Source organism: Rattus norvegicus, chromosome 12 (assembly GCF_021556685.1).
Source record: "Rattus norvegicus strain SHRSP/BbbUtx chromosome 12, alternate assembly SHRSP_T2T, whole genome shotgun sequence".
Taxonomy (NCBI): Eukaryota; Metazoa; Chordata; class Mammalia; order Rodentia; family Muridae; genus Rattus; species Rattus norvegicus.
In genome coordinates, this window is record NC_141545.1 from 27,455,937 (window position 1) to 27,467,901 (window position 11,965).

Here is an 11,965-nt window from a genome sequence, read left to right on the forward strand (position 1 = left end):
TCTGAAGAAGTAACCCCTGGCTAATAGTGGTCACTGCTCTTCCAGAGTAATTCCCAGCATTTCCTTGCACCCACACACAGGTGCACACACACAGGCACCTACATAGACCACAAACAAGTAAAATAAAACAGGATACAATGGAACCAGCGTGGGGAAGAGAGTTGGCTTCTTCTCAGGTTTTGTTGCTGACTTGCGAGCGCCCCTTCCCTATGCCTCAGTTTACCTCAAGCTGACAGTCAGTCAGCTCTCAGCCTAGATCTGATGCTATTCAAATGGCAGTTCACCCAAACCAACAGGATGCTCTCCCGTCGTCACTAACTTATGTGTCTTCCTTCTGACCTTGTTGTGTCCCTGTGCTATCACAACCAACCCAGGGGATGAAGGAGCTGAGCTGGACCCCGATGCTGAGGCTGAGCTGGAACTCTCCGACTACCCCTGGTTCCATGGGACACTGTCCCGGGTGAAGGCCGCCCAGCTGGTGTTGGCTGGTGGGCCCCGGAGTCACGGCCTCTTTGTGATCCGCCAAAGCGAGACTCGGCCTGGGGAGTGTGTGCTGACCTTCAACTTCCAGGGCAAGGCCAAGGCAAGTGTGTGTGTGTGTGTGTGTGTGTGTGTGTGTGTGTGTGTGTGTGGTGGGGGTAACAGGGGACAGCAGCCTGTCCTGGGGGAGGTGGATTAAGGTGGCGTAGGTCCTAAGGGTCATCAATATCTGCTGGTGACCAAGCCCACTCAAAACCAATTCTGTCTGAGAAGTTACGAAGTTACCTTTGCAGCCAGATGTGAATGCCTGTATTCCCAGTGCTTCAGAAATGGAGGCAGGAGTATTGCCGTGAGTGTGAAACCAGGTTGGGCTACATAGGAAGACCCTGTCTAAAAATCTAAAGACCAAGCTGGTGGTGGTGGTGGCACACGGCTTTTAACCCTAGCACTTGGAGGCAGAGGCGGGTGGATGTCTGAGTTTGAGGCCAGCCTGGTCTACATAGTTCCAGGACAGCCAGGGCTACATGGGGAAAACCTGTCTCAAAAAATCAAAAACAAAATCCAAAGACCAGGTGCTTCTTCCGTGCGTGGCCTCTGCCTACACTGGGTATTTACTTTCTTCCGAGGAACCATTTTCTCCTAGCCCTGACGCTCACACCCTATATAAAATGTCCATAACGAAATCTCCAACAATAAAATCCCCCAAATGGGGACCTAGTGTTCTACGCCTGTGATCCCAGCTCCCAGGTAATAGAGACAAGGACCAGGTTTGGCTACATATTGACTCTAACACCAGCCTGTGTTACATGAGATCCTGTCTCAATAAATAAAACAAAACAAAACAAAATAAAATAAGGGGCTGACGGGTTTGGGGATTTAGCTCAGTGGTAGAGTGCTTGCCTAGCAAGCGCAAGGCCCTGGGTTAGGTCCCCAGCTCCGGAAAAAAAAAAAAAAAATAAGGGGCTGGCAATAAGGCTTACCAGGTAGAGGTACTTGCAGCCAAGCTTTATGACCTTAGTTTGATCCTCAGGACCTTCATGATGGAAGGAGAGACATGACTTTTTTTTTTAAGGTTTATTTATTTATTTAATGTATATGAGTACACTGTAGCTGTCTTCACGCACACCAGATGAGGACATTGGATCCCATTATAGATGGTTGTGAGCCACCATGTGGTTGCTGGGAATTGAACTCAGGACCTCTGCAATAGCAGTCAGTGCCCTTAACCACTGAGCCATCCCTCCAGCCCGAGACCTGACTCTTACAAGTTGCCCTCTGACCTCCAAACTGCAGTATGACACTCGAACATTTGAACACACAGAAATAAACAACCAAATAAATAAGTAAATGAGTGCGGCAGGAATGGGCAGGAATCACCATGCCCGCCTCCATGTTTCCAGTAAGAAAACAGACACAGCTCAGATCTTTCCAGGGTATCATTCCCTGGCAGGGCCCTGCCCCTGACCTACAGATGAAGACCACAGCCACCCTCACTTCCAACTGGACTGCCAGCATCCCTCGGGCCTACTGTTGGCAGCACTGGCCCAGCTGTGTAAGTGTGGACAAGGCTGAGTCTCCCTAGGGACACCACCCTGCCAATCCCTCTGACAACTAGACCGTGTCATTCCTGGTGGCTGGTAATTGACATCTTGGCCAGCACTGCTAACCCTGGAGGGCTTGATCTCACATATGTCCAAGTTTGGAGTTAGGATGGTGTCCTGTCCACCAGTGTCTCGGGACGGGAGTGGTGCAGGCATGAGATGACCTTTAACCTTCACTCTCTTCTAGCCAGGCTGCTATTGTCTCGAATGGGATAAGTGGGGCTGACACTACTAAAGACCACAGGTCTAAGGCTCCTTACACTGAAGCCCCTATCCCAGGTAATCTCAGAGAACCAGAAAGGAGCCAGTTATTGCTAAGAGGCACCTACTATGTCACTCCAGACCTCTGGGCTACATGAGACCCTCTCTTCAAGACAAAACAAATATTCAAAAAGAAAGATTGGGGGGCTGGGGATTTGGCTCAGTGGTAGAGCGCTTACCTAGGAAGCGCAAGGCCCTGGGTTCGGTCCCCAGCTCCGAAAAAAAGAACCAAAAAAAAAAAAAGAAAGAAAGAAAAAGAAAGAAAGATTGGGGGCTGGAGAGATGGCTCAGTGGTTAAGAGCTCCGACTGCTCTTCCAGAGATCCTGAGTTCAAATCCCAGCAACCACATGGTGGCTCACAACCATCTGTAATGAGATCTGATGTCCTCTTCTGGTGTGACAGCTACAGTACAGTGTACTCACATACATAAAATAAATAAATCTTTTAAAAAAAGAATAAAAGAAAGATTGACTCACCAGGTGGCACACAGCACATGCCTTTAATCCCAGCACTCGGGAGGCAGAGGCAGGCAGATCTCTGTGTTTGAGGCTAGCCTGGTCTACAGATCGAGTTCCAGAATAGCCAGTGCTACACAGAAAAACCCTGTCTGGGGGAAAAAAAACAGAAAGGAAGGAAGGAAGGAAGGAAGGAAGGAAGGAAGGAAGGAAGGAAAGAAGATTCTAATGTGAGGGCAGATGTCTGTACCCCTAAGTTCTTGTTCTACTGTGCCCATCTCCAATGCCTACTGCAGGAGTGACCCTCCTTCAGATAAGGCTCAGTGTGGGCACCCCTAAGGATGACACGGTCCCATAGAGTCAATGGAGCTGATGCATAGTCCTCCAGCAACGGCCAAGGGCACTCGCCAAGCAGGTAGCTGGCCCAGGACCCCGCCACTGACCATTCCATCTATGCCTACAGCACCTTCGCCTTTCTCTGAATGGTCACGGCCAGTGTCATGTCCAACACCTGTGGTTCCAGTCAGTGTTTGACATGCTTCGACACTTCCACACCCACCCCATTCCCCTGGAGTCAGGAGGATCCGCTGACATCACCCTACGAAGCTACGTGCGTGCCCAAGGTCCACCTCCTGGTAAGACACCGCATCCGGAGCCAGGAATATGGCTCAGGTTACAGAAGGTTTGCCTAGTATGCTCGAAACCTGGGTTTGATACCCAGCACTTTATAAACTGGGTGTGGTGGTTCACTCCTGTAATCCCAGCCCTCTGGAGGTAAAGGCAGGGAGGTCAAGAGTTCAAGACCATTCTCTGCAACACAGTGACATAAAGACCATGGGATATGTTAGATCCAGGTCTCAAAACCCTTCACTTGGGGGCTGGGGATTTAGCTCAGTGGTAGAGCGCTTACCTAGGAAGTGCAAGGCCCTGGGTTCGGTCCCCAGCTCCGAAAAAAAAGAACCAAAAAAAACAAAACAACAACAACAACAAAAAAAAACCCTTCACTTGGACATTCTGGGTGGATTCCGTAAGCTCTGTAAGGTTAGAATGTAGTACCCAGCTTTTGAGGCTTGTATGGGTGGGGTGCCTAGCCTACCCTGGAAAGACGTATGTTTGTACGATGTCAACCTGACTGCCCGCAAGCTCTGGATCATAAGGTCTGGACCACACCATCCCTCCCTGGATTCCCCATGCCTGTCTGAACACTGGCCCTCTTTGGAGCATCAAATTCAGGTACCCAGGGCTGGATGCTGGCCAACATGCCCTCTCATTGCAGATCCAGGACCAGCGCCCAACACTGCAGCCCCGGTCCCGGCCTGCTGGACGGAGCCGGCTGGCCAGCACTACTTCTCCAGCCTGGCCACGGCCACCTGCCCACCCACTTCACCCTCCAATGGCGCTGGAGCATCGTCGTCATCCGGTTCATCATCCTCTGCTACGTCCGTGCCCCCACGCCCAGCCGAGGGGCCACTCAGTGCGCGCAGTCGCAGCAACAGCACAGAGCACCTGCTAGAGGCTGCATCCGGAGCCACTGAGGAGCCCGCAGATGCCACGCTGGGCCGCGCTCGCGCTGTGGAGAATCAGTACTCCTTTTACTAGCTGCCATGCCTATTACCCACGGGTGTCACGCACAACACAGCAGGCCACGAACACCTGCTGTCTGTCCTGCCCACCCACAGCCTGGCTAGCCCATGACGGTCAACAACACCTAACAAATGGCTAGACACACCTATCCATGGTCTAGCATGGCCAAGACAGATGGCCAGCCTAGCCACTTCAAACCCCAGGGGCCCATTATGACCGTGTGTGGCAGGCCAAGGCTAAGTCCATGGTCGATCAAACCCATGATAGCCCTCCAATGATTTCACGCCCCGCCCACTGGTGGTTGGCCACGCCCACCAGCAGCTATTTCTATACAGTCCATCGTATCCACGACAGGCAGCTCACTGACAACTAACCACATTTGGTGACTTCAGGCCCTGCCTACTGTTGGTTGGTTACTCCTACAGTGGCATCATGGCCAACCCACTGGCTGCCTGCTTTGCTCGAGGGTAGCAAGCCACGTCTATCAAGCCCATGAAGGCTTACCCACTGATTCCTAACAACCTCAGGCCCTGCCCACCCATGTTGGGTCACATACTCCAATAGCCCACCAGGCTGTGGTCCGCCTAGCCTAGGACAGCCTGTCACGCCCACCAGCCCCAGCCCAACGCTGGGGGGAAAAGCCAAGCTCTTCAGTGAAGACAAACATTATTAAAGAGCCTGTTTTAGGGACTACCCCTTGCTCTCCTGTGGTCATTCTACTGTGCTGTCACCACTGGGAAGGAAGTGGTTTCCCTGCGATCTGGAATTGCCACACAGTGGCCGGCTTGCTAAGCCCCAGATCTTAGGGGAGGCAGGTGTAGGACTCAGGGAGTCAGTTGTGGGCGGGGCCTGGACGGAGGGGCAGACTTGGGTGGAACTGGAAAAGAGAGAGGTAGTATGAAGAATGAAACCAGAGCCAGAGATGTGGCTCAGTTGGTAAAGTGCTTATAAGTAGCATACAGGGCTTCCTGGGTCCCATCCCAGAACCCCATAAACAGGATGTGGTAGTGCATGCCTGGAATTCTAATACTTCAAAAGTGGAAGTAGAAGGATCAGGAGTTTCTGGCCAATCTCAGCTAAATAGCAAACCCGAAGGCAGCTCGAGCTACATGAGGCCCTATCTCAAAACTGAAGAGCAGAGGAGAGGGGGAGCCATGATAAACGGTTTGTAGGGCAAGGTGAGCAGTTGGGGTGGTGGAAGTTGTTAGGACAGTAAGGACGTCATTGGGCAAGTCAATGATGGCCTTCCGGGAGGGACTGAGCTGGGACAGAAATTCCCTAACTTAGCCTGTTAGGAGGGTTGGGCAATAAGAAGCACGGGGTGTCCCAGCTTTGACGCAGATGATTGAGAAACGACCTCAAGGGATCCCATGTTCACCCACAAGCAGAGCCACAGCCGACATCCTCCAGCTTGCTCACCTCTGAGAAAGACTTTGTCCTGCAGACACAGGCTTACGTCTCCTTCCCAAGTCAGACCCGCGAACTTAGGGTTCGCCTGCCCTTGCAGGGTCGGAGCCAGTAATGTACGTCACAGACCCAGAAAAGCTAAAGACTCCAGAGTGTCAGGCGAGACATTCACAGCTGCTTCCCCATGAGGGGTGCTGACTACCCTGCGGTGGCTCCAAGAGCAGCTTCGGGGAAGTGATGAGCACACAGTTAAGCACATGCAAGGGAGGAAAGTAAGCACAATGCTAAGTCAGCTCTCAGCACCTCCAGTTCAGAATTGGGGCCTGGAATATAAGGGAGAGAGAGAGAGAGTGCCTGCCTTAAAGAGAGCAGTGAGAGGGGTTGGGGATTTAGCTCAGCGGTAGAGCGCTTACCTAGCAAACGCAAGGCCCTGGGTTCGGTTCCCAGCTCTGAAAAATAGAAAAAAAAGATAGCAGTGAGAGGGTGGGGGCGTGGCTCAGTGGTAGAGTCCCTGCCTAGAATCCCCCAGTGAGGGGCTGGGGGCGTGGTTCAGTGGGAGAGCCCCTGCCTAGAATCCCCCAGTGAGGGGCTGGGGGCGTGGCTCAGTGGGAGAGCCCCTGCCTAGAATCCCCCAGTGAGGGGCTGGGGGCGTGGCTCAGTGGGAGAGCCCCTGCCTAGAATCCCCCAGTGAGGGGCTGGGGGCGTGGCTCAGTGGGAGAGCCCCTGCCTAGAATCCCCCAGTGAGGAGCTGGGGGCGTGGCTCAGTGGTAAAGCCCCTGCCTAGAATCCCCCAGTGAGGGGCTGGGGGCGTGGCTCAGTGGGAGAGCCCCTGCCTAGAATCCCCCAGTGAGGGGCTGGGGTGTGGTTCAATAGAGCATTAGCATGTGCAATGCCCTGAGCTTGAGCCCAAATGCTGCCAACAAAAGAGGGTGAGGAGGGGCATGTCAGGCCCCTCTTTTTCCCTCCAAGACTTGTTTTTATTTAAATATATGGGAAGGGGGCTATGTTCATGCCCAGGACCAGAACACAGCATCAAATACCCGGGAGCTGGAGTCATTGTTGGTTGTGGGATGCCTGCTTGGGTGCCAGGAACTGAACTTAGGAGCTGGAAGCGCTCTTCTCTCTCTCCATCTTTGCAGCCCCCTGTGGCATACTTGGGCTAAACTGGATCCAAGAAGCAACATGTAGGAGATAGCAAGGTGACCCCCTCCACTCTCCCAAAGGTCACAGCAAAAAGAGTACTCTAATGTAGAGAGCAAAGGACTCTCTCTAATGTAGCGGGACACTGAGGCAAGACAGACCCTCACTCGCAGGGACCACAGCAGGGCCACGGCTGGCAGGGACATCTCTTAGGTGTCTTCGTTTGCCCCTCAATGGGCATTTCAGACCCCTGGCTGTGTGCCAGGCAAGGCTCATGGGACAACCAGGCAGCCAGCCAGACCAAGCCATTACAGCGTAGTGGTCAACCACAGAGGGCTGGGACCGTACGTGTTCTGCCAGATGGTCCTGAAGCTAGGGGGTAGGGGAGGGGGGCTGCAAGTTCAAGGGCAGTGGGTGGACAGGGTCCCAAAGGCCAGGCCAGAGAGTTTGGCTTGAAAGAGTGAGATCAGAGGGTCTGTGCCAACTACAAATGAGAGGCGATGTCTGAGGATGTAGTTCAGTTGGGAGAGGGATTTGCTTGCCATGCACAAAACCTTGGGTTCCACCTGTAGCACCATGTAAACTGGATGTGATTATAAATGCCTGTAATCTCAGCACTTGGAACTGGAGGCAAGAAGATCAGGGTTACCCTCCCTCAGTTTTATAGTGAGTTTGAGGCTAGCCTGGGCTACCTTAGATATATCTCAGAAAGGAGAGAGCTTGTGAGGAAGAGGGTTGGGGTAATAAGTCAGGCATGTATGTAATTGGAGCACTCAGGAGGTTTGAGGCCAGCCTGGGCTACTTATCTAGATGTTGTTTCAATATGAGGGGAATTACTGAAGAGACGGCCAAGTGCTTAAGAGCACTGGTTGCTCTCCCAGAGGACCCAAGTTTGATTTCTAGCACCCCTCTGGTGGCTCACAACCAACTCTAACTCCAGTTTGAGGGGATCTGATGCCCTCTTCTGGTCTCCTCAGGCAGTTGCATCCACATAAGGCATGGACACATGGGCAGGCAAAATACCTGGGCCATATACCAATGGGAGACCAGATACAGGAGACCCTACCTCAAACAAAGAGAACTGACTCCTGCAAGAAAGGAAACACCAAGGACCAATAGCTATTTTTTTTCTTTTCTTTTTTTCGGTGCTGGGGACCGAACCAGGGCCTTGAACCCAGGGCCTTGCGCCTGCTAGGCAAGCGTTCTACCACTGAGCTAAATCCCCAACCCCAATAGCTATTTTAAAATGAAAATTCAAACGGCTTCAAGATACTGCCATGCCCCAGTCATGCTCTTAGCAAAAATCTGACAACAGTGGTTAGAGAGGCTGTGGAGAGAGAAGAAGCCTTATATATACAACACTGCTGGTGAGGTGCAAATTGGTATGGCCACTGGGAAATCAATTTGGATGTCTCTCAAAAATTAAAAATAAGGGGGCTGGAGAGATGACTCAGAGGTTAAGAGTACTGTCTGCTCTTCCAGAGGTCCTGAGTTCAATTCCCAGCAACCACATGGTGGCTCATAACCATCTATAATCAGATCTGGTGCCCTCTTCTGGCCTGCAGGAATACTGCAGGCAGAAAGCTGTATGATGTATACATAATAAATAAATGTTTAAAAAAAATTAAAAATAAGACTACCGGGGTTGGGGATTTAGCCCAGTGGTAAAGCTCTTGCCTAGCAAGCGCAAGGCCCTGGGTTCAGTCCCCAGCTCCGAAAAAAAAAAAGACTACCATATGATCTCACTATTTCACTCTAGGGCATATCCCCAGAGAAGCCCATGCCCTACCACACAGACTGCACCCGCATGCCCACTGCTGCTCTGCCCATTGTAGCAAAGACTGGAACCAGCCTCACTGTCAATCAACGGGAGATGAGATAATGGCAGTCAGATGCACAAGTAAAGTGGGAACACTATCCATCTCTAAAGAAAAATAGAATAAAAAAAGTCAGCCAATGGATTGACTCAGAACAGATAATCTTAAGGGAGGACATACAATGACAGGAAGAAAAACAAAAGAACTTTTTTGTTTTGTTTGAGACAGTCTCGCTGTGTAGCTCTGGCTGTCCTGGAACTCGGAGATCTGCCTGCCTCTGCTTCCATGGGTTGTAAGGTGACCGACCACTACTAAGCGTGGCTGCAGAATGGCTATTCTAACTGACTTTGGGTCTGGGCCAGAGCCTGTTTGAGTGGCTGTGGTAACCAAGCTGTGGGACACTTTTTTATTTGCAAGATGTTTATGATAGAGTGATTTTTTTATACATAAAAGACAGACAAATGAAAGAGAAGGAAAATCGGTGAGAGGTTCAGAGCTCTAGGGAGAGAGTTGTTGCTTAAGGTTACTGGGCTCCAGCCTGGGATGATGAAAGGGTTTTGAAATGGCCAGTGGGGACTGTTACCAACATCACAAATGTCATTTATGTCTCTGGCTGGACTGTCCTCTTTTGTCTCTGAGGACATGTGCCTAGACCCCTGGTAGATGCGTGAAACCCTGAACCTTGATACAGCATTATTTCCTGTACATTTACACATGGGGTAAATTTTAACTTATAAATCATGTCAGCAATGAGGGCTGACAACATGGCTCAGTGGGTAAAGGTGCTTGCTGCCAAATCTGATGACCTGAGTTCTATCCCTGGGAACTACATAGTGGAAGGGGAGAACTGATTCCTGTTGGCCTCTGTCCTCCACAGATTTCCTGCGGCACAAGGGCACCCCTCTCCTGCGTGCGTGGGCAAACACACACACACACACACACACACACACACACACACACACACACACACAAATTAAGTAAATTAAATGTAATAAAATTTTAATTAGGTACAATAAGAGATGAAGAGTAATTAATAATAAAATAGGAAATAGCATATTGTTCTAATAAACTCTCTCGCTCTCTCTCTGTGTTTTTTTTTTTTCAAAAACAGGGTTTCTCTGTGTAGTCCTGGCTATCCTGGAACTCACTCTATAGACCAGGCTGGCCTTGAACCTGCCTCAGTGTCTTGAGTGCTGGGATTAAAGGCGTGCACCACCCACTGCCCAGCTACAACTTCCTTCTTGTGATTTCATTCTATGTATGCGCGCGTGTATACACGGAACAGTGTGCATGTGCTTGTGTAGGCGTCTGTCCAAAAGTGTCTGCAGACGACAACAGAGGCCAGAGGAGAATGACATGACAGATCTCCCGGAGCTAGAGTTATAGAAATGTGTGAGTCATCTGACGTGGAGGATCTGAACTCAGGCTCTCATGACTGAGCTGCAAGAGATCTTAGCCCCAGTCATCTCTACTGTCCCCATTGCACACTTTTCCATGACGAAGGAATCTGGGAACCATTCAACACGCTGCAGCCCCAGCTGCTATGGGCAGGCTGAGGCAGGAAATCGAGGCACTTAGAGGGTTGGGAGGAGTTCAAGGTCATCCTCAGTTGCAGAGGGAATTTGAGGCCAGCCTGGACCGGAGGAAACCCTCTCCGGAATAAGCAAAATACAAAAGCTAACTGAGAACAAAGATAAGGCGGACCAGAGCTGTTCCATCCTAAACGGTGCAATCGGGAAGGTGGTTGAAGGCACACACTGGCTCATTCAGCACCCATGAGGCTAAAGCTGGAGGTTCTCAAGTTCAGGCCAGCCTGAGATATACACCAAGATCTGGTCCCAAAGAAGTCAGGTAGGGAAATAGAGGGAAATACTTTACAATGAGACGCTCCAGAGCCAAGTCAACAAGCACAGGGCTTACCAAGAAGGGGTTCAGGGTGGTCTGGCATCCTAGCATCCACTCAGCTTGCATCAAGTAAATAAAAGAGTGAAAGAAGGCACAGGCTAGGCATGTAGCTCAACAGTACAGCACCTGCCTAGGGACTGGGGGCGTGGCTCAGTAGTAGAGCACCTGCCTAGAATCCCCCAGTGAGGGGCTGGGGGCGTGGCTCAGTAGTAGAGCACTTGCCTAGAATCCCCCAGTGAGGGGCTGGGGGCGTGGCTCAGTGGTAGAGCACCTGCCTAGAATCCCCCAGTGAGGGGCTGGGGGCGTGGCTCAGTGGTAGAGCACTTGCCTAGAATCCCCCAGTGAGGGGCTGGGGGCGTGGCTCAGTGGTAGAGCACTTGCCTAGAATCCCCCAGTGAGGGCTGGGGGCGTGGCTCAGTGGTAGAGCCCCTGCCTAGAATCCCCCAGTGAGGGGCTGGGGGCGTGGCTCAGTGGTAGAGCCCCTGCCTAGAATCCCCCAGTGAGGGGCTGGGGGTGTGGCTCAGTGGGAGAGCACCTGCCTAGAATCCCCCAGTGAGGGGCTGGGGACGTGGCTCAGTGTAGAGCACCTGCCTCGAATCCCCCAGGGAGGGGCTGGGGGTGTGGCTCAGTGGTAGAGCCCCTGCCTAGAATCCCCCAGTGAGGGGCTGGGGGCGTGGCTCAGTGGTAGAGCACTGCCTAGAATCCCCCAGTGAGGGGTGGGGGCGTGGCTCAGTGGTAGAGCCCCTGCCTAGAATCCCCCAGTGAGGGGTTGGGATTAAAGCTCAGTTTAAGAGCCCTTGCCTACCAAGTACAAGCATCTCCAATACCGCACAACAGATGAACACTGGAGAAGAGGAAGGAGGGCTGTGGTCAGGCTGAGCTACTTCCGTGTGGCGAGCAGAGCTTCTGCACTGTGTTGGAGAGCTAGACACACCCCTGCAGTCAAGGACTTCTATCTGTCTGTCTTCTGTCCAAAATAGCTAAGGTCACCTGTGAACTCAGGATAGAAGGGCTGCATCCAAGCCGCCATCCTGAGGATTCCTGCTGGGTCCTGTCACCAGGAGTTCCTTAGAAAGACCCAACATGGCGTCCCTGAAGGATAGAGAAAACCCTGGCAAGGGAAGAGTCCGCTCTAGTATGTGGGGGCCCAGGGACCAAGCAAGGTTCCACTCTACACCTCTCCTCCTGCATCTTCCCTCCTCCTGCCACTCACACGGCCTGTGGAGATGCCGGGAAGGAAGGGAAGTCCTAACCATTGTAAGGAAAATGGTTCCCCACATGCCCTGCCCACTATACAAATCTCTGAGTGGCAGC

The 11,965-nt window shown here is 51.9% G+C and overlaps 1 protein-coding gene across 8 annotated transcripts in view; it reads left to right on the plus strand.

Annotated features, from left to right (window-relative positions):
- The window catches only part of Sh2b2 (SH2B adaptor protein 2), a 30,787-nt gene extending 25,712 nt beyond the window's left edge, over window positions 1–5,075 (plus strand). For all 8 annotated transcript variants that reach the window (XM_087577529.1, XM_087577530.1, XM_087577531.1 and 5 more), the window contains 3 exon segments: window positions 375–583; window positions 3,262–3,433; window positions 4,075–5,075. In XM_087577529.1, the coding sequence (XP_087433655.1) occupies window positions 375–583; window positions 3,262–3,433; window positions 4,075–4,397 (704 nt within the window). In that variant the 3' untranslated portion in view covers window positions 4,398–5,075.
- The last annotated feature ends 6,890 nt before the right edge of the window (window positions 5,076–11,965 follow it).